Source organism: Schistocerca americana, chromosome 2 (genome assembly GCF_021461395.2).
Source record: "Schistocerca americana isolate TAMUIC-IGC-003095 chromosome 2, iqSchAmer2.1, whole genome shotgun sequence".
NCBI classification, from domain to species: Eukaryota; Metazoa; Arthropoda; class Insecta; order Orthoptera; family Acrididae; genus Schistocerca; species Schistocerca americana.
Genome location: NC_060120.1, coordinates 798,869,993 through 798,893,928, shown reverse-complemented (window position 1 = coordinate 798,893,928; position 23,936 = coordinate 798,869,993). Strand labels below are relative to the sequence as shown.

Sequence of the window (23,936 nt, the reverse complement as noted above, 5' to 3'; positions counted from 1 at the left end):
TCACTTTGCTCAGATTCACTGATTACATCTTCAAGATCTGACCAAAGGTAAGGGCACTCTGTCCACATGCCTCCTGAATCTCAACAAATTCTCCCCTATTTCCTTCAGCTAGTTCTCCTAAATCCAAGAAGTCACCTTCCTCAATGTTGACATTCATCTCAAGGATGGCTACATTTGTACCTCCGTCCATATCAAACTTATCAATCACCACCAATACCTCCACTTCGACAGCTGCCACCCATTCCATACCAAGAAGTCCCTTCCATACAGGCTAGCCAACTGTGGCTGTCACTTCTGTAGTGACAAGCAGTCCCTCTTGAAATATACCAAGGATCTCATGATGCCTTCACAGACCCTCACAACCTTGTACAAATGCGTCCACTGACCTTTTTCGCACTGCCTCACCTTACCTTTTCCCTTTTCTCTTCTCTCTCTGCCCACAACAGTCCTTCACTGTCCAGATCATGTACTGCCTACTCCCACCATTCATACCTCCCTCCTCCCTGCCCATATGGGCATTCCCTCTCTCTCTCTTTCTCTCTCTCTCTCTCTCTCTCTCTATTTCTCCCCCTTTGCCTTTATACCCCTCCACCCTTCTCTCTCTGCTCCCATCTCCATCTCCATTTCAACTTTCTTCTCTTTCCATCCCTTCCCTCTCTATCTCTTATATGCTCAGACCTCTTTTTTCTTGTTGAGTCATCTTGTTGAGTCGTCTGTCTTTCCCAACACTGCCCCACACTGTATAGTCACCCTCACTGTGCTTTGTGCTTCCTTCCTTACCTCCTCCCCTCATCCACCAGCCCAAGCAACACCTCCCAGAAATCCATCATAATAAGTGTCGCTGTGGCTACTGTAGTTTGCATCGGGTGTCTGAGTGGCTGTGCATGGCCTGTGTGTATTTTATAATAGAAGAAGAGCCACATCTCAAAAGTTATTGAATTCTATGTTCTGTTGTGTCTGTGTGTCTGTGTTCCAGCCATCGGTCTGCTATAGGTGAGTGTTTGTCTTTCCCTTACTTTGCTTATTACTGACAGATTTACTCGTTAAGACCTTCTCAACGCTGTATACTCCAGATTTATCAAATTATTTGTCCATTTAGAAAGAGGAAATCTTATTTGTTTAAAGAATGCAGTTAAGTCATGATTATATCTTGTTATTTGGTTGATCATTATCTGTCACGTTCTAATGCTTTGGATGATGATTTCAGTGTGAAGTAGATATACTAACTTCCACTTCTTTTATGAGATGACTTACTTGAGATGCTTGGCCGAACTCCTTTGCTGGCTAGCCTGCTGCTGCAAACTCTCTTTTCTCTTCTTCTTTGAAGTTTGTTGCTAGGTACAGGAATTTCTTAAGACACTTTCTACTTATAAAAATAAGTAGACATACAAATTTTAATTTCCTCCAATTAGTGATGTATAATAAACTTCAGACATATTACAAATCTCGCTCTTCACGTAAACATATACTGTTTCATAAACCTCTCATGTCTCCAAACGTCAGAAACAAACTAATATACATATAAGAGAAAGTTGGCTTAACACCATGTCCATCCTCAACATGAATCTAAATACACGTCTTCCCTTCAACCAGGCTAAGACAATAAGGCAAGTGTTTTTCTCAAGAGTATCTTCTCAACTGTTATTTTTTCACTAACAATAGTCACTGACACTATTATCACAGAGTTACATAAATACTCCATGGTCCTCTTGTATGCACTCATGAAACATCCATGGACTGCCCGACAGGTACTTGTTGGTGCCGTTCGACCACCGTGTCTACATTCTTCCTGCAACTGAATTTAAACCTGCATGCACAGACATGTGATGTACAGTAGGTAGGATTCTATCATCCCACACTCAAATCTAAAATATCATGTGTTCGAGATGGTAGAAGGCCAAATGGTTCTAGAATTTACACTGAAATTCTCTAATCACTACATATCCCACCCCTCAGATCGGACACATCATATTTTATACATTATCATTATGTAAATAACATCACTCATAACATCATTTCATATCATAACAATATACTTTTCTTATACATGTTTATACATACATCTTTCACTTCAACAATGATCTTTTTTTCTCTCTAGAACAATTTTTAGCTGAGAATTTCTTTATTTTGTTCTTACTAAACTTTGATATTAAGATATGAGGTTCTAATCAGCTCTTCTAATATTTAAGAATTGTGTGGACTCTTTTTTTTCTATACTTCCAATCATAAACTCCAGGTGTTCATGACACAGAGTGATCTACTTTCCATTCTCATTTCCTGTACTACGTTTCCTTAGTATATACTATTTTTTCTATTTTTTGTAGTTTGGAGGAACTCTGAGCAAAATGAAAGTGTTCTTTTTGACACTCGTAAACTTACATGAAACATAATAATGCTAGTTGTGCATAGAATTCAAACTTTCCCTATAAAATTTGTGGCTTTTGTCATGATACTGTCCCCTTCTCCTAGGATCAGTACCTATACCTTGCTTGTGGGTTGGCCTTTGTGAGAGCACTTCCTCTTTCCATTCTGGAAGGTATGCCCCTTTATAAAACATTCTTATTTTTTAGGCCACAGGTCATCCAGTCTCTATGTAGGTAAGCCTGCCCTGTATACTTAGCAAATGCTGGGAATGCCCCTCCTCATCCTTTCTGAGTAGGCCTCATGGTTCATTATCCTAGTACACATTCCTATGTACACTATAATTAACTATTTTCAGGTAAAAATAAAACTCCATTTTACACTTTGCATTCACTTTTTACTGATTCATTTACTCCCTAGAGTCCTCCTCTGCTCCTCAACTTCTATACGCTTAGTAGATACTATGTCTATATATATTATTCAAGTCCCACTATCCTACAATTCGTCAGAGTATTTATTAAACTGACAGTTCCTAATTATTAGCATGACTAATTCCACTCTTACTTTCTTTTTCTTTCTTTGGTCACACCTCTTCCTTGTCTATCTCCTACTCATTACTGCTTTATAGTTATCCCACAACGCACATGCCTTTATCTCCCTCTTTGCGCATGACTATATCTAAAAGCAAAGACGCACATACATGTGCAGATGGATATGTGTGTATGTGTGAGTGTATACCTGTCCTTTTTCCCCCCTAAGGTAAGTCTTTCCACTCCCAGGATTGGAATGACTCCTTACCCTCTCCCTTAAAACCCACATCCTTTTGTCTTTCCCTCTCCTTCCCTCTTTCCTGATGAAGCAACCATGGGTTGTGAAAGCTTGAAATTTGTGTGTGTATTTGTGTGTTTTTTATTGTCTCCTATCAACATACCAACGCTTTTGTTTGGTAAGTTACAGCTTCCTTTTGATATATTTTTCCCGCGTGGAATGTTTCCCTCTATAAAAAAGATGCTGTGACTTACCAAACAGGAAAGTGCTGGTAGATAGACATCAGGAAAGAGAGAAGGAGAGGGAAAGACGAAAGTATGTGGGTTTTAAGGGAGAGGGTAAGGAGTCATTCCAATCCCGGGAGCGGAAACACTTACCTTAGGGGGAAAAAGGGACAGGTATACACTCACACACACACACACACACACACACACACACACACACACACACATATCCATCCACACATATACAGACACAAGCAGACATATGTAAAGGCAAAGAGTAGAACCATCATAGATCTTATCTACATATGCAATGAGGAATCATCACAGTTTTATATATGTATACTTATCTTAGAAAATAGATTAAGGAAAGGCCAACCTACATTTCTAGCATTTGTAGACTTAGAGAAAACTTTTGACAATGTTGACTGGAATACTCTCTTTCAAATTCTGAAGGTGGCAGGGGTAAAATACAGGGAGGGAAAGGCTATTTACAATTTGTACAGAAACAAGATGGGGCAGTTAAGAGTCGAGGGGCATGAAAGTTAAGCAGTGGTTGGGAAGGGAGTGAGACTGGGTTGTACCCTATCCCCGATGTTATTCAATCTGTGTATTGAGCAAGCAGTAAAGGAAACAAAAGAAAAACTTGGAGTAGGGATTAAAATCCATGGAGAAGAAATAAAAACTTTGAGGTTTGCCAATGACATTGTAATTCTGTCAGAGACAGCAAAGGACCTGGAAGAGCAGCTGAACAGAATGGACAGTGTCTTGAAAGGATGATATAAGATGAACATCAACAAAAGCAAAATGAGGATAATGGAATGTAGTCAAATTAAATCGGGTGATGCTGAGGGTATTAGATTAGGAAATGAGATGCTTAAGGTAGTGAATGAGTTTTACTATTTGGGGAGCAAAATAACTGATGATGGTAGAAGTAGAGAGGATATAAAATGTAGACTGGCAATGGCATGGAAAGCGTTTCTGAAGAAGAGAAATTTGTTAACATTGAGTATAGATTTAAGTTACAGGAAGTCTTTTCTGAAAGTATTTGTGTGGAGTGTAGCCATGTATGGAAGTGAAACGTGGACGATAAATAGTTTACACAAAAAGAGAATAGAAGCTTTTGAAATGTGGTGCTACAGAAGAATGCTGAAGATTAGATGGGTAGACCACATAACCAATGAGGTGGTATTGGATAGAATTGGGGAGAAGAGAAATTTGTGGCACAACTTGACTAGAACAAGGGATCAGTTGGTAGGACATGTTCTGAGGCATCAAGAGATCACCAATTTAGTATTGGAGGGCAGCACAGAGGGTAAAAATCGTAGAGGGAGACCAAGAGGTGAATACACTAAACAGATTCAGAAGGATATACGTTCCAGTAAGTACTGGGAGGTGAAGAAGCTTGCGCAGGATAGAGTAGCATGGAGTACTGCATCAAACCAGTCTCCGACTGAACACCACAACAACAAAACACACACACACACACACACACACACACACACACACACACACACACATATATATATATATATATATATATATATATATATATATATATATATATATAAAAACAGATGATGTGACTTACCGAACGAAAGTGTTGGCAGGTCGAGGGACAAACAAACCAACACAAACATACACACAAAATTCAAGCTTTCGCAACAAACTGTTGCCTCATCAGGAAAGAGGGAAGGAGAGAAAAAGACGAAAGGATGTGGGTTTTAAGGGAGAGGGTAAGGAGTCATTCCAATCACGGTAGCGGAAAGACTTACCTTAGGGGGAAAAAAGGACGGGTATACACTCGCACACACACACATATCCATCTGCGTGTATGTGCAGATGGATATGTGTGTGTGTGTGAGTGTATACATGAATTATGATAGCAATGGGTGCAATATCACTAGGACTGGTCCATGGATCAATGGAAATGTGTTCCTGGTTGGGTGAATGAAGTCCCTTGCTACACCATCTCAACAGCTGTGTCTGGATACACTGTCAATGAAGTGAACAGCTACTGGAAATAAGCAAAAATTCTAATTTCATTTCCAATCTCCTGTATATCTGTGTGTGTGGGTCAATTAGCTTTATCTCCTTCATTGTCACCAAATGCACCATGTTTTGGTATGTTGTTGGCTGATGAGTAAATATATTATTACTTTTGATTGATATAAAAGAAACATGAACCATGTTTGAATGTCTCATCATTTCAAAACAAACCTTCCTGCTTGAGTGCAAGGAGCTGAAAGATGATTCAGAGGATGTTATTTTAATGCTTTAGCTTCTTTTATATTTATTTGTGTGACTGATGAATTAAATTTGTCAGATTGCTGGTATCTTAAGTTTCACATGTCAGTTAATTATTGCCAGTCAGTTTGTTGATCCCTACACAGGCATACCAGAAATGGGAATTTGTTGGGTTTGTTCATATGAAGCTACAGTGCCATGAAACAAGGTCTTAGGTTCCATGTCTAAATACATAACCATGGATGAAAATGTGTACAGTGATAACTGACAAAGCTGGATTTATTTATTTATTTATTCCATGTGATCTGATGGTGCAGTGTGTTACAGATGTCAGAAAATATCAGTTAACATTGTTAACATATAGTATCCCAATGTATTATACTGCAAGGATCGGTTAAGTTTACTTCACTTCATTGCTCAATGTTTTCAATTTAACATAAATAGCAAGATTACTGTTCTAGGTATTCATTTATAGAGTAAAAAACAGTGACACAACTAATATGACTTCATGGCTTTGTTAAATTTTATGTTGTCTCCGATGGACTTAACACTAGTGGGAAGATTGTTGAACAGTTGGAGGCCCATGTGGAAAGCTCCCTTTTTACACAGTTGAGTGTTTGTACATAAAACATGCAGAGTGTTTGTACATAAAACATGCAGATTTGAGTTTTTCCTGGTGTTGTGTTTATTTATTTCATTATTTTTTATGACTTTGGAGTCAGTTGGCCATATGTGGTTTCTGAAAAATTTTAGCGTGTTGAGAATGTATAGGCAAGGCAGTGTAAGGATTTACAGCTTTCTGAATATAGGTTTGCAGGAGTTTCTGGGTTTGCTCCCAGTAATAATCCTCATTGCTCTCTTCTGGATTTTGAATGTGCTCAGGGCAGTTGGTTGATTTCCCCAGAATGTCACATCATATTTTAGGTGGGCTTGTATGTAACTGTAGTTCACACTGGTTAATGTTGGCAGCGTAGCACATGATTTTAGTACACTCAAAGCATTACAGGCAGTACTAATTCTGGCATTTACCTTTCCTGTGTGTGTATTTCATTTCAGGTCATCTTGAACCCACAGACCCAGATATTTGAAAATAGTGTCAGTATCTATTGGCTGGTTATTTACAGTGACAAGTGGCTGAGAGTAATTTGTATTTTGTGTTGTGTGAAAGTTCATGGAAGCTGTCTTTTTGGTGTTGATAGTTAATTTGTTGATTTTAGCCCAGTTGCTGAGTTGTTCAGTAGCCAAATTCACAGCTTTTTGCCCAGCCTCTGTATTCTCCCCTTTGAGGAGTACCATTGCATCATCAGCAAATATTATTGTTTTGTGTGCATCTACATACAGGCTCAAGTCATTAATATGCAGGAGGAAAAGTAGAGGTCCCAATACTGAGCCCTGTGGTACACCTTGATTTACAGTTTTATTACTCGATAGGATTTCGGTTATTGAGTTGGTTTGTCTATTAGTGTATTTCATGCTGACTCTCTGCATCCGATTGGTTAAGAATGAAGCAATCCAATTGTTTGCAATTTCTCTGATACCATAGTGTTCTATTTCTTCCAGCAATATTTTGTGGTCAACAGTGTCAAAAGCCTTTGACAGATCCAGAAATATGCCTGTTATGGGTTGTTTTTTATCTAACAGATCTGATAGTGTATTTATGCAATCATATACTGCAGTTTCAGTAGATTTGTTTCTTCTGAACCCATGTTGAGCTAAACTTAGTAAATCCTTTTTTTCAATGAAGTCCATCAGTTTTTTGTACATTATTTATTCAAAAACTTTAGGAAAGTAGGATGAGATTGAGATAGGCCTGCAGTTATTCATATCTTTATTATCACCTTTTTTGAAGACAGGAATTACTTTACAAAGTTTCAGAGCTTCAGGGAAAGTACCTGCCTGAAAAGAACAGTCACAGAGATGAGTTAATGGTTCAGCAATTGTATGTACACAATTTTTGATGACAGCTGCTGGGATACCATCAATTCTAGCTGAATATGAATTTTTTAACTCCCTGAGGGCTTTTGCATTGTCATTTTCAGTGACCTTGGTAATGAAAATTGACTCTGCACATGTGTGATATTTTTGGTTTGTTGGTTGGTAGTTTGTGTTATGATTATTTTTGACCAATTTTTCAGCTATGCTCATAAAGAATTTGTTGAAAGAGTTCACCACAGCTTCGGGATTAGATATAGATTCATTGTTGAGTTTGATTTTTATGTTTGTGTTTGTAGCTTTGATTTCCCCTCTATCCCTTTTTATAATATTCCACATTGCTTTTACTTTATTGCTGGATCTGTCAATGTACTCATCATTTTGCATCCTTTTTGCCGGTCTTATCACTCTTCTTAGGATACATGTGTTGTTTTTATAGTATTCTGTTAGTTGGTGGGAGTCACTACTTTGTTTACATAACATGTGGAGTATTCTTTTATGTTTGCAAGATATTTTTATAGCTGGTGTAATCCAAGTCTTGTTTCTCTTATTATTATTTATTCTTACTTGGTTTTGTGGAAAAGCCTCTTCAAAGTGATGGATCATTGTGTCAAGAAATACACTCCTGGAAATGGAAAAAAGAACACATTGACACCGGTGTGTCAGACCCACCATACTTGCTCCGGACACTGCGAGAGGGCTGTACAAGCAAAGATCACACGCACGGCACAGCGGACACACCAGGAACCGCGGTGTTGGCCGTCGAATGGCGCTAGCTGCGCAGCATTTGTGCACCGCCGCCGTCAGTGTCAGCCAGTTTGCCGTGGCATACGGAGCTCCATCGCAGTCTTTAACACTGGTAGCATGCTGCGACAGCGTGGACGTGAACCGTATGTGCAGTTGACGGACTTTGAGCGAGGGTGTATAGTGGGCATGCGGGAGGCCGGGTGGACATACCGCCGAATTGCTCAACACGTGGGGCGTGAGGTCTCCACAGTACATCGATGTTCTCGCCAGTGGTCGGCGGAAGGTGCACGTGCCCGTCGACCTGGGACCGGACTGCAGCGACGCACGGATGCACGCCAAGACCGTAGGATCCTACGCAGTGCCGTAGGGGACCGCACCGCCACTTCCCAGCAAATGAGGGACACTGTTGCTCCTGGGGTATCGGCGAGGACCATTCGCAACTGTCTCCATGAAGCTGGGCTACGGTCCCGCACACCGTTAGGCCGTCTTCCGCTCACGCCCCAACATCGTTCAGACCGCCTCCAGTGGTGTCGCGAAAGGCGTGAATGGAGGGACGAATGGAGACGTGTCGTCTTCAGCGATGAGAGTCGCTTCTTCCTTGGTGCCAATGATGGTCGTATGCGTGTTTGGCGCCGTGCAGTTGAGCGCCACAATCAGGACTGCATACGACCGAGGCACACAGGGCCAACACCCGGCATCATGGTGTGGGGGGCGATCTCCTACACTGGCCGTACACCACTGGTGATCGTCGAGGGGACACTGAATAGTGCACGGTACATCCAAACCGTCATCGAACCCATCGTTCTACCAATCCAGACCGGCAAGGGAACTTGCTGTTCCAACAGGATAATGCACGTCCGCATGTATACCGTGCCACCCAACGTGCTCTAGAAGGTGTAAGTCAACTACCCTGGCCAGCAAGATCTCCGGATCTGTCCCCCATTGAGCATGTTTGGGACTGGATGAAGCGTCGTCTCACGCGGTCTGCACGTCCAGCACGAACGCTGGTCCAACTGAGGCGCCAGGTGGAAATGGCATGGCAAGCCGTTCCACAGGACTACATCCAGCATCTCTACGATCGTCTCCATGGGAGAATAGCAGCCTGCATTGCTGCGAAAGGTGGATATACACTGTACTAGTGCCGACATTGTGAATGCTCTGTTGCCTGTGTCTATGTGCCTGTGGTTCTGTCAGTGTGATCATGTGATGTATCTGATCCCAGGAATGTGTCAATAAAGTTTCCCCTTCCTGGGACAATGAATTCACGGTGTTCTTATTTCAATTTCCAGGAGTGTATGTTGAATTTCATGTTGACATCATTGGCTACATACGTGTCTGTCCACTTTTCTTTACTAAGCAGAGCATTTAACTTGTTCAAGTAATCTTGAGTGAAAAACCTTTGTAAAGTTTTAGGTGGGACTGGGTTTGAGGTATCTTTGTTAACATCAACCTTTAGAATGACAGCTTGGTGATCACTGAATTCTGCATTGTATACTTCTAGTGTTGGGTTAAGTTTATTTCTATTTGCAAAAATTTGATCTAGAGCTATCTTGGATGTGGGTGTTATTCTAGTGGGCTCATTTACAAGGCCATGTAGCTTATAAGTTTGTGCAATGTTAATCAATGTCTCCCTGTTTCTGCTGTGGGTGCGAAAGTCTATATTAAAGTCACCACATATAATTACATCCTGTTTCCACTGACTTATTTTGGATAGAAACAAGTCCACTTGTAACAGGAAATCATTAATACTACTGGAAGGGGGATGGTAAATTGTAGCTACAATTAGATTTACATCTGTAAGCTTTATGGCTGCACATTCAAAGATCTTGTCTGTTCCTATTCCCTTTAGGGTAGGAAGTGGGCTATATTCAATGTGTTGTTTTATGAAGATGGCAACCCCACCATGTCCATCATTTGATCTGGAGCAGTGTTCACACAATTTGAAATTTGGTAGTGAGATTAACTTAACTACATCAGTGCAGAGCCAGTGCTCTACTAGGCATAGTACTGAGCAAAATGCTTAAGTCATCAGTTTTGTCGCTTAAGGATTGGACATTATCCACAGAAACAGTAAACTGTTCCAAAAACCGGATCAAGCTTTGACATTGACAGAAAAAGGTCATTTGATGGAAACAGATTGACATAAGTTGGTTTGGAACAGGTATCAAGACTAATGCAACAGTGGCATTTGTATCCCCTGGGTCTTTTCTGTGAAGAGGCCTAATCCTGAGAATGGCTGCTAGCAAGTGTTAGTGTACTATTACAAACAGGAGTATTGGCTTCATATTATTTATCTTCATGTAAGCCATACATTTTATTATCTGATGCTTCTAAATTTATTAGAATCTTCTGTATATGTTGCTATATGTGGGGTTGTATCAATGGTATGCCAAAATAGGGCCTCGCTAAGGGTGCAGACACAGAGAGCACACACAAAATGTCTGTAAAAAAAGAAAGAAAGATGATTTAAGAATTAACCAGGAGGTGTATGTTAGTTTTCATACAACTCACATTCCTGTCTTCTGTCTATGAGAAGATGGCTTACCCTGGGTTCACAATGGTAAATGCACACTGCTACCTCAGTATCGTTTCATAGCATCATAAAAAAAGACTGCTTTTGAACAGACATATATTGCTAACATATTACACATGGCAACAGTATGCCTGGTCCATACTGCTGCTGCCTACTAATCTCACTCATGTGTAATAATTGTATTCTTGCTGTCACTTCACTACAGTATGGCAGGATCTCAAAGGTCAGTGATTTGACCATAAGCTTGAGGTTTTCCCCTATTCCTGCTGACTGGAGCATGACGTTATGGTGGCAAAGCAATTAGAAAAGGTGGATGTGATGTGTAATTTACTAACCCCTGCATCAAGTACTTTGCCCTGTGGATTAAGCTTCTTCCAGAATATGGAAGTTCAAATAATGAAATGGAATGCAGTTGGGTTACACCCTTGCAAATCACCTATATTTCATTTGATGACTGCTCCATCATTTTTAAGGGACAAATGAGTTGAGCAAATGCTGTGCTTTGCACTGGCTGGAACTGCTGGTGGTAGTGGGCATGTGTGCATGAGGTGTGCTCGCTTGTGTGAATGTGTGTGTTTTCTTTGCTGAAGAAGGCTTTGGCCGAAAGCTTTAATGTGTAATAGTCTATTTGTTGTGCTTGTCTGCAACTCAATGGGTCATTTGACAGTGAGGAGAAATCTATCCTTTTCCTCATATTGTTGATCTTCCAACCTAGAGTTGAATATTGAGAGATTCATTCTGGACTACAACTAGAAATTATTGACCTGCAGCATGACAAAAAACACAAAGACAAACATCAGAGCAAGAAAAACAACTTAGAATTCTATACACATGTCTCTCGGGATAGATTTCCTCTTTTCCACAAACAGATGATTACAATACATCAATGTTTGATTGCACATATATTTCTGAATAATTGTTGTCTGTAATGAAAAAGTAATAGGACAGGCCTGAGAAACTCGCTGTCTGATTGTAATTGAAACTGCACACTGCGTCTAGAGTTCACAATAACAATTACTCCAAACATGGAAGCAATTATTAAGGAGAACAAGTGTAAGAGACACAAGAACCCTACAATTTAATACCTTCATTTTTTTGTATAACACCTCACAAAATAAATAAAGGAAATGTAGATGTATGCATTAATAAAACTATGTGGTGTGTAAAAATTTTCCTTTATTTGTTTCATTTGTAGAAATAATAATTCATATAATGATTTTCATGCAGCAGGTTATGGATTTAAATTAACTGATGAACATGCAACAGCAGCTGCCTGTCTCACAGCTGTTCTGTCCCCAACTTGACTCCCCATTTGGCTCCCCACTCTCTGTCCTGTGACAATAGTGGGAGTACTTTGCTCACGTCACTCCGTGCTTGTGCCCTGCTGTTCACTGCTTTCTTCTGTGAAGCCTTAAGTAAAGTAGTAAAAGACTGCAAATACCCACCTTGGTTTAATGGTACCATTTGGAGATTATTGTGAGAATAGGTACTACTAGACTCTCCTTATGAAAGAGACTGCAGGGAAATTTGAAGAGAAATAATAGCCACTCATGCATCTTTGAGAAGGGCCACAGATGTAATTTACACTACTTTTCATGGTCTCTCTCTCTCTCTCTCTCTCTCTCTCTCTCTCTCTCTCTCTCTCACACACACACACACACACACACACACACACACATACATTGCATTGTACTGGACAAACACACATAGTGTCCAGATGGCACAATGTAGAGGTACAGGTGTATGTCCTCATGTGTGTGTGTGTTGAGTGTAAATTTGTACTCTAGCTTGACAAAGGATTTATTCCTAAAGTGAACAAGTCTCTTTTGCTGTTCAGTGAGTGGTTTCCTTTACTTCTGAATTACTTTCATTCTACCAGAACTTCTCTATCATATTTTTAAAAAAAATGTAAGTTATCACAAAGATCCAGCAGCAGTATTAGATTGGTTGCTAACAAAGCTATTGTCTATAAGGTGTAATGAAAGCATCCTGCTGACATCTGTCATTTTAGAGGCTGTTTCCATACAATATAAAACCACTCAATTTAGCAATTGGCTTATGGGATGGCTGTGGAGAGGGGATGCCTCATGTTTTGTCCAGGGGTTCCTTATCTGGCTCTGCCCCACCCCAGATATAAATGTCAGATACATGGCTAAATATTTAAAATCCATCTATACACCTTTTCACTATAAAGCATATGAGAGAATGAGCCAATAACGCCGCCATTGAATTGTCACCAAAATCAGATACAGGTAAGTGATAAACAAGTGTGAGTCTTGTAATATCTATATCAGTTGAGCACACCATAGGCACGTTGAGTGCAAACTGCTGCACTAAGTAAGCAACACTTGGGGTATGAAACATTTTGACTGTTATGGTAATACTCCAAAGTCAAATGGTTTGAGGGAGAAGTAATAGATAAACAGTATCTACTTACTTTGACATAAAAAGTGGCATCAGTTTTAAAACTAGTGACATTATCAGTAGTTTAATAATAAATTGTTAATGCAGCTAACTGTTATAATTTCTGGCCACCACTTCTTCATGTTTCTGTGTACATGAATTACTCTTGGTTCTTCTTTCATACAATAATGTTTATCTTAATATGTTTTACTTCAATCTAGGCTGCAAGGAATGGTGAATTCTCTGAAGAAAAATATTGCTGAAATTGAAAATATCACAAAAAATGAATCTGATCATCTAAGAAATGATATTATAAAACTTCATGACAAATTAATGAAGTTAGATGAACGAACTGATTACCTTTCTCAAATAAATGATACCAAGTATCACCAATTATGGGATATGAATCAGGAGAAAGCCACAAAACTCTTACAAAAGGTATGTTTTCTATCAATTTATTTGAATGTCACCATATTTGTGTAGGGCAGATATGAATTGTACTGACAAAATTCAAAAGTTTGTTCAGAGATGATAGCTGAATATTTGTATTCCTAAAAAGTACTAAATTAAATATTAAACTGCTAAAAAATTGTTGTTCATATGTTGCAGTTATTACCTTTACAAAGATTTCAATAAAAAGTCTTAGACTTTATTAGTTAAAATTATGAATAAAATATTCAGTGATCTCAATTGTATCTTCATGATACACAAAACTGTCATGATAATTGATTTGTGTCATTTCGTAAATAAATACTCCCAAAGACAAGAAAATTGTAAATTGTTAGGTGTTTATGTTAATAAGGACTTCAACTGTAACTTAAGTGCTACAGATCTTCTTTAATCCTAAGCTTGCAACTTGGCGTTACTTGGAAGTGAAAATTTCAGAAAGTTGCATACTTTTCCTGTTTTCATTTAACATTGTCTTATGAGTTCATATTCTGGAGTAAATCATCATTGGGGAAGAAACTGTTTGCAATATGGTATAGTGGCTGTGAGGGTAAAGACCTCTACTGGATGGCTGGGAAAGAACAATGGTCATGGAGGCCAAAGTCCATATGTCAGGGAAAGGAGATGACACAAACTCAACAGGAACACCCACAGTTGTATCAGACTCTTTATACTCAATGTATAAAAAGAAACTATTTAAGAGAGCCACAACAAAGCCATCCTTGAAAATTGGCCTCATGGTTAATGAGGTCTACCAGCTGGGGCAAGAAATGTAGATTCACATTTGCTCTATAGGCAGTAACAAAAGAACTGGACATGCAGATATGATAAAGAAACTGAGATCATTTAAGGGCTCAAATAATTCTTCATTTGTGGTGTATCCTTAAATTTTCAGCTTTGGTGCATAATGTCTGGTCGGAAATTGGCATTTTGAAGGCTGCATGAAGCAACATTTCTGGTAATAGAAAAGTTCGTAAATGTAGTCTAAAACATCCATACTGTGATGGAGACAAGTAGGCACTCACATTCTGTGGGTGCAGTCCACCATCAAACCTTGAACCATGCAGACAAGTTGTGGTGGAGGTGTGTATGTCTTAAGTGGCAGTACACCATGAGTACCTAATCTGCAGCGGCTAGGCTGGCAATGTCTTATGCAGCACTGTGATAGGTACCAGCTGCAGCTGATGTTGCTTCCTAGCTGTCAGATCCTCTGCAAGCGCTACATGACATGCGACTGTGCCCATAGTGCTGGAAGTATTGGTTGGTCAGATTGGCATGTGGTGGCACCAAACTCTGGATTCCATTGGCCGATACCCCTTAAAGGACAAGTGGCAACACAGTGGCCAAGTGGATGATCCACTGGCTGAGTGAGCCAATGTTAATAGCATCTTGTTGACAGTTTGTTTAGCAGTTGTGGTTACTGCAGTGCTGATTTGGCAACTAGATAGCCGATACTTGGTGGCTGCTACAATACATCATTATTTTGTGGCTGCTGGTGCCAATGTTATGTAGTGTGGTTACTACAGTGCTGGTTTGGTGACCTAGATAGGCTGTTCTGATGGCTGCTGCTGCTGCACTGCTGTAATATTGGTGACAGTGAGCATTTCAGTGATGTCACAAACTGTGTGGTGACCTCTGAAACGGGTATGGAAAGTATGTCATGCTTTTGTGCTGCAACAAGGAATAATATGTGATGACCACTCCACAACTGCTTGTAGGATGCTTATTCACTGCCTTATGAAGTATGATGGAAACAACTTATCACAATTTGAAAAAAAAAAAAAAAGCAGTTACACCCAGAAAGATATTACTAGAAAGAGAGCTTACTTACATTATTCTGCACTCAATGTTAGTTCTAGCACATAGAGTAGTGACAAACATGCAAAAATGTGTGGCAAGGCAGAAGAGAGGGATGAAGTATTCAGTCATAAAAATCTTAGATTACTTTCCCAGAGGCTGATAGAAAATCTCTCTCTCTCTCTCTCTCTCTCTCTCTCTCTCTCTCTCTGTGTGTGTGTGTGTGTGTGTGTGTGTGTGTGTGTGTGTGTGTGTCTTTGAGAGAGACGGAGAGAGAGAGAGAGAGAGAGAGAGAGAGAGAGAGAGAGAGAGAGAGAAGGAGGGGGAGATTGAACATATTTTAGTATAAAGCACTGTATGAAAAAAGTAGCTTAACACAATCTTGCAAATGGTCAGCATCTTGTCAGTTTTTCACCAAAAAAGTGTACTATAATTTTAAAACAGACTTGTTCCATTCCCTACCCAGAGGTCTTAGTAGTGAACGATGGAACAAGCAAATGACTAAAAAAATTTAACTATGCTGAATGGTGCTTGCTCACATAATCTTTGCCTCATGGCAATTACTTTGAATGTTAACTACAGCTTCATGTTATTCCCACTGAACATTGGATGATTGGATGGCACAACCTTCAATGGCAAGGGTCCAGTTATTCATTAGCTGTTCACAGTAATGTTCACTATAGTGAATTGCTTCAGGGGGAAATGAATCATTTGCATCCAGAACAAGAATGCTGATTATCAAAGCAATTGTTGAATGGTATCAACAAAGGAAATTTACAAGAGGACATGCAAAAGAAACAGAACTTTTTTTAGTCAAAATATCCATGGGTGTGCTGCCAGTCTATAGTGTCCAACGGGCACAATATTTCGGCGATCATACATGTCGCCATCATCAGGTGAAGTGACGGACTGAGCTCCTGTGAACGTGCCGGCATGGAGACCCGTACGCTATGGCTGCTCAGAGGGACCTGGGTTTGGTCGCGGCGGCGGCCGATTTAAATACCCTCCGCTCGCGGCGCGCTCCCTCCGCCGTCCGCGTCCCGCGCCACGGTTGCGCGGTGGAACAGATTGCGATGGCGTACGAGATGACATCGGTGTGATGGCTCTGTCCGCCGTGGTCATCACAACTATACGTTTGCTCGATTTACTCTTGATTAACCCAATCGCTGGTTCCCAAGCCTTGCTAAGATTATAGCCACAGTCACGGTTTATGAGGTCATCATTGGTGCGAATTTCGATGGCCTCTCTAACAACGCTGTCCCAGTATCTCGACGTCTGTACCAGAATCCTCGTGCGGTCATACTCCATGGCGTGATTTTCTGACAAACAATGTTCAGCGACCGCCGACTTGCTCGGATACATCAGTCGAGTGTGCCTCTGGTGTTCACGGCATCGATCCTCGACAGTACGCATCGTCTGACCAATATACGACTTGACACATTGACACGGAATATGGTACATGCCGGCCTTCCTCAAACCGAGGTCATTTTTGCACTCCCCACCAGTGCACGAGTTTTATTTGGAGCACAAAACACAGTTCCGACCCGGTGTTTCTTCAGAATGCGGGCGATTTTCCCCGAGAGTGTGCCTGTGTATGGAATAAATGCAGTGCCTACCTCCTCCCTCATGACTTCATCCATCTCAACAGGTTGTGCTGCAGTGGTTGGGCGGAGAGCACGTTGAATCTGCCACTCTGAGTACCCATTTTTTCGAAATACAGTTCTCAGATGTTCCAATTCCTGGGGTAGACTCTCTGCGTCAGAGATAGTGCGCACCCTATGTACTAGAGTTTTAAGTACCCCATTCCTCTGTGAAGGGTGGTGGCAGCTGTCTGCGTGCAAATACAGATCAGTGTGCATTGTCTTCCGATACACCCCATGACCTAGGGTGCCGTCAGCCCTTCTCTTGACCAAGATGTCAAGGAAAGGTAATTTACCCTCCGTTTCAGTCTCCATAGTGAATTTGATGTTGGGGTGTATGGAATTTAGATGTGTAAGGAAGTCAAGGAGTTTATCCGTACCATGTGGCCAGATGATGAACGTGTCGTCCACGTAACAGAAGAAGCAAGTGGGTTTCCATACGGATGACAACAGGGCTTCCTCCTCGAAGTTCTCCATGTACAAATTCGCTACCACCGGTGAGAGTAGGCTACCCATGGCAACTCCCTCCGTTTGTTCGTAGTATTCTCCATTAAAAAGAAAATACGTGGAAGTCAAGACATGCCTAAAAAGTTCAGTGGTCTTCTCGTCAAACTTCTGACTAATCAATTGTAGTGACTCTCACAGGGGTACCCTCGTAAACAAGGAAACGACGTCAAAACTCACCATGATATCTGACTCATCCAACCTGAAGCTATCAAGGCGTTTAACAAAATCCACGGAATTAAGGATGTGATGAGGGCATTTACCCACATAAGGATTTAATATTCCCATCAGGTATTTGGCCAACAAATATGTAGGTGCCCTGATGTTGCTGACAATGGGGCGTAATGGTACCCCCTCTTTGTGAACCTTCAGGAGTCCATATAGTCTAGGTGGTACCGGACCTTGGGGTAAAAATTTCTTAGCATCACCGTCCGGTAAATCTGCGTCCTTGAGAAGCGCCCTCGTCTTGTTCTCCACCTTCTTTGTAGGGTCAATCCAATCCCAGGAAGGTTGATGGTGTCACCTGGGTGTCAGCTGATTCCGCCCATAAGGAGGCTACGGGACGTCAAACAGTTAAGTTCTCACGTCTCCTTGACAAACCATCTCTGCAGGTTCCGTGCAAGACTGTCATCAATTTGAGTGGCATGGTGTTGAGTGATGATACGGTCTCGGTTTTGCAGAAAGGTCTCAACTTCGCTCCCACCCCCAAGTTCACTCCAGTCACAGAAATTGTTAGTGCTGTTGAACAGGTTGTAGTTCGACTTCCGCCAGAATCAGCCGAGGAAATACGTCGTGAAACTTGTCGTGCATTGATGAAATCCAAGCCGATGAAGTCAAATATCAGCAGTAAAGAGAGGGCGGCCATTCGTGATCTGAGGGAGTGCTCTGAAATTGTCATACCGGCTGACAAAGGCAATGCTACAGTTGTTGTCTCCCATAAGGACTACACTGATAAGATGCAGAGCCTGCTAAATGACGATTCGTACCGGAAGATCAGTGTTGACCCTACAAAGAAGGTGGAGAACAAGACGAGGGCGCTTTTCAAGGACGCAGATTTACCGGAGGGTGACGCTAAGAAATTTTTACCCCAGGGTCCGGTACTGCCTAGACTACATGGACTCCTGAAGGATCACAAAGAGGGGGTACCATTACGCCCCATTGTCAGTGACATCAGGGCACCTACATATTTGTTGGCCAAATACCTGACGGGAATATTAAGTCCTTATGTGGGTAAATGCCCTCATCACATCCATAATTCCGTGGATTTTGTTAAACGCCTTGATAGCTTCAGGTTGGATGAGTCAGATATCATGGTGAGTTTTGACGTCGTTTCCTTGTTTACGAGGGTACCCCTGCGAGAGTCACTACAATTGATTAGTCAGAAGTTTGACGAGAAGACCACTGAACTTTTTAGGCATGTCTTGACTTCCACGTATTTTCTTTTTAGTGGAGAATACTACAAACAAACGGAGGGAGTTGCCATGGGTAGCCCACTCTCACCGGTGGTAGCGAATTTGTACATGGAGAACTTCGAGGAGGTAGCCCTGTCATCATCCGTATGGAAACCTACTTGCTTTTTCTGTTACGTGGACGACACGTTCGTCATCTGGCCACATGGTATGGATAAACTCCTTGACTTCCTTACACATCTAAATTCCATACACCCCAACATCAAATTCACTATAGAGACGGAAACGGAGGGTAAATTACCTTTCCTTGACATCTTGGTCAAGAGAAGGGCTGACGGCACCCTAGGTCATGGGGTGTATCAGAAGACAACGCACACTGATTTGTATTTGGACGCAGACAGCTGCCACCACCCTTCACAGAGGAATGGGGTACTTAAAACTCTAGTACATAGGGTGCGCACTATCTCTGACGCAGAGAGTCTACCCCAGGAATTGGAACATCTGAGAACTGTATTTCGAAAAAATGGGTACTCAGAGTGGCAGATTCAATGTGCTCTCTGCCCAACCACTGCAGCACAACCTGTTGAAATGGATGAAGTAACGAGGGAGGAGGTAGGCACTGCATTTATTCCATACACAGGCACACTCTCGGGGAAAATCGCCCGCATTCTGAAGAAACACCGGGTCGGAACTGTGTTTTGTCCTCCAAATAAAACTCGTGCACTGGTGGGGAGCTCCAAAGATGACCTCGGTTTGAGGAAGGCCGGCATGTACCATATTCCGTGTCAATGTGGCAAGTAGTATATTGGTCAGATGATGCGTACTGTCAAGGATCGATGCCATGAACAACAGAGGCACACTCGACTGATGTATTCGAGCAAGTCGGCGGTCACTGAACATTGTTTGTCAGAGAATCACGCCATGGAGTATGACCGCACGAGGATTCTGGTACAGACGTCGAGATACTGGGACAGCGTTGTTAGAGAGGCCATCGAAATTCGCACCAATGATGACCTCATAAACTGTGACTGTGGCTGTAATCTTAGCAAGGCTTGGGAACCAGCGATTGGGTTAATCAAGAGTAAATCGAGCAAACGTATAGTTGTGACGACCACGGCGGACAGAGCCATCACACCGATGTCATCTCAGACGCCGTCGCAATCTGTTCCACCGCGCAACCGTGCCGTGGGGCGCGGACGGCGGAGGGAGCGCGCTGCGGGCGGAGGGTATTTAAATTGGCCGCCGCCGCGACCAAACCCAGGTCCCTCTGAGCAGCCATAGTGTACGGGTCTCCGTGCTGGCACGTTCACAGGAGCTCAGTCCGTCAGTTCACCTGATGATGGCGACATGTATGATCGCCGAAATATTGTGCCCATTGGACACTATAGACCGGCAGCACACCCGTGGATATTTTGACTATCAAATACGCCAGGAGAAACTCAAGAATCACAGAACTTTTTTTTAAAAATGTAGTTCTTAAATTTTTAAACAAAAATCCTTCAGTTGCCACTATCATGATACACTTGCTTAACTTTTTTTCAAAACTTTTTTCAAATCCCTTTCCCCTCCATCCACCTCATCAACATCAGCAAAACACATTCCTTCATCTCTCCATTTCATCTGGGAACAACAAAGTTGGGTGAATAGAGGAGATGGGGCACAATACTCATTTCATTTTTGGTGAAAAACAGGTAGAGCTGTGTGAACCAAGACATTACTGATTTGGGAAAGTCAGTCACCTGACTGCCACAAATTGGGCCTCTTCTACTGCAAATTGTTGTAGAATCTTTTCAGAAGATCTGGGTAGAAAGCATAATTAACAGTCTGATCTTGCATAGCAAACTCCAAATGGACAACTCCTTGAACATCAAAAGAAGTATGAGACAGCCTTGCTTGACAGGCTTTTTTGAGATGAGGTGAACTTAAATTTGGGCTTGATTGTTAGTTCATATTAGGCTCATAACCGTAGCACCACGATTCATGATGGCTTTGCAATAAAAGATTGGATCATTTTGGAACTCTTGTTTCAACCAAAGACTGCTTTCACATGAAACTTCTTTTCTTCAGCAGTCAGCAGTTGAGTCACAAATTTGGTAGCCGTCCTTTTCCTCACAAACTCTTCTATTAAAATTCACTGAACTGAGTTCTGATTTACTCAAGACAGCTCTACTATTTCTTAAATGGTCTGTTGTCAAACATCCAGGATGGTTTTGGTATTTGTTCTTCAGTTTTGGCAGTGGACGGATGACCTGACTGAGATCTGTCATCAATTAAGCACTTGAGTTTTTCCCATTACATAACCATTCTTGGATGTTTTCAACATTTCAAGGCTTTCTGCACCAGTTACTCTACACAAGAAGCAAATCTATATGGCTGTGAGCTGTTGATGAGAATCAGCCATTACAAAGTCAATGAGCACACAAAACAAGAGTCACTAAAAAGTCACACAAGTCAGACAGTAACTTCTTTAGCAATCACACTTCACTTACTGACTGAGGAATGGCAGCTCTATACGCTCCTAGAAGCTGAATGCAGTACTACAAAAATTCTGCCCAAAACATCAGTTCAGTTTCTCTTGTGTACCCCTCATATTTCTGAGTAAACATAGTGCCAGTATATTTCCCAATATGAATAGGAATTTTTTTGTTGTTGGCTCATCACTATTGGAATGAGATAGGCTATAAAATTTTGCATGACAAACAGAAGCAATGGAAAGATATAGTATTCAGTTGAAACACGTAACTTCATTTTGCAGTCTGTTGAGGATTATGAAGACAGCCCAGTAAGTTATGTAGAGGCCCAGATTCTATCAAATTATTTATTCCACAAAATCTGAAATGGATATCTTTTAAACAGGTAGTTTAGCAAGAAGATATCTCATTTAATTCATTTTAAGAATGGCTTTTTGGGAAAAGGCACTGGCTGCAGACAGAGGTTCAAGGCATATGCTTACATGTTTTCCAAAGCATGCTCAGATAGAGCAGATTTTTGAGGCTAGCATAGGCAATAGTATCTTTTGTGCTCCTTCCAGTGTTGTTCCAATCTGCACTGTCTATCTGACATAAGATTATCCTCACTCACATGTTGTTTTGCAAACCTTAGTCGTTCTGAGATGTTCCATATCTTTTACTAGTCTCAGTAAGAGGCCTGAAGATTGATTTAATTTTGAGTCTCTTCGAAAGGTGACTAATCTTACCCTAGCCATACAGCAGTAGAATCACAAACATTTCTCAGACTGCCAGGGGTTTATTAAATACCCTTTGAGTGTGGATAATGTTATGTCTGACAAACAGTGTGTAATGTGGAACAAAGCAGGATCTACTGATTGTAAGCTGAAGCAGAAACAGCAAAAACAGAGGCAACATATGTCTGTATATGGTGCTACCAGAGGCAACAGTTACGTAACAGCTGGCAACTTAAGTATGTAAGGGCATTCCAGCAGTCACTTCCACTTGACAATGGCCAAGGAGTGTTTGGTCAAAAGCTTGTGTCATTTTAACCACTTGATACACCTAGAAGCCTGAGAACATTTTTGTTTGAATGTTATCAGCTTGAGACTGCATGCTCACAAGTATTGAGATAGGTGTATAATGCCTGCCAAGAAAGTGGATACATTTGCAAAACAATAAGAAGAGCTACAAGATCCAACAAGAAGCTCAACAGAGAAAATGAAATAGAAGAACAGCTCCTGACTGGGCACTTACCTTATAAATTTTTATGCAGGTAGTGTGCTTTGCTGAGGAGGCACCAAAACAGTTTTCCAAAATGCCCACACAAAATCCTTGGTAAGCTTCATTAAGAATGTTGTAAAAGCTCTGAACATTGCAGACACGTATTGGATTTATTGTAAGTGCAGTGCCACCTACAATGGAAAAACCGTGAATCTTGTTAGCACTTGCATGACAGATGTTATGTTTGATTGGGTGGCACAATACATTGCTACTAGACAGGCACCACTGTGATTTTGGGCATCATATAGAGTTGTGGATACACATACACTGAAATCTTGATTCGGCCTGAGCAAACAAGCTTCAAGCTTATTGGTAACCAGTGATACCTATACAGTGAGCCAGGTGTGATCAATGGGCAGTGACCTCACTTTATACTGCAGTGATCAGCTAAACAAATAACACACAGAGAACTGGCATTGTTCTTCTGTACAACAATGACCCAACTGCCTTGTTGCCAATTCTCAGTGGGCTTTCACTGCAAACACTGTTATCGATAAATAGTCTCCTGTTTAGTTCCTCCCACTCTTCTACTACCAGCCAAAGTTAGTGCCAATAAAATATCAGAAAATTGACATCTGTAGTCTTATGACACCAATAGGAATGTGATGTCATGAACCATCTCCAACCCTGACCCCACCCATGCTAAATCAGTTTTATGCCATGTGGAAGGCCAGTCTTACATGACCTAAACATGAGTTATTTTAATATTCTTCTATTTTAAGTATTTTATGTTATGATATGGCAGTACTAACAGCAGGATGTTAATGAAAAATCAGTATGTCAACATATTTTCATTTGCTGTCATGCTGTGGTAAAATTAGTCTTGTGAAAAATGCCTCACTGTATGTTGAAAGCTAATTGATCTCATGTCTGGTAGTCATTAATTTGGGCCTTCCTGTTTAGACAGTTCTATATACTAGCAATGTTCAGTATCATGTAAGACATTCATCTGCAGTAAACTTTGATGGACTTCAGTATACGCTGTGACTGATAACAATCCCAGCTTGAATGAAAGACATCTTACACAATACTGACTCCATCTTCAGTTGATATCGAATGTTGAGATTCAGTATTATTATATTATTATAGCTAAGTTAGAGCCACATGGAAATGGCAAATCTCCTATCATAAAGACTGTAATTATAATTATATGTGGAGTTTACAATCAAGTAACAATTTAGAGTGTGAAATTGAAC

General features: G+C 41.1%; 1 protein-coding gene across 1 annotated transcript in view; it reads left to right on the top strand.

The window, feature by feature from the left end:
• Window positions 1-23,936, top strand: part of LOC124594445 (dynein regulatory complex protein 1) — a 326,671-nt gene that overhangs the window by 147,055 nt on the left and 155,680 nt on the right. The window contains exon 7 of the mRNA XM_047132821.1: window positions 13,434-13,650. Coding sequence (XP_046988777.1) covers window positions 13,434-13,650 — 217 coding nt within the window. The remainder of the gene's footprint in view (window positions 1-13,433; window positions 13,651-23,936) is intronic.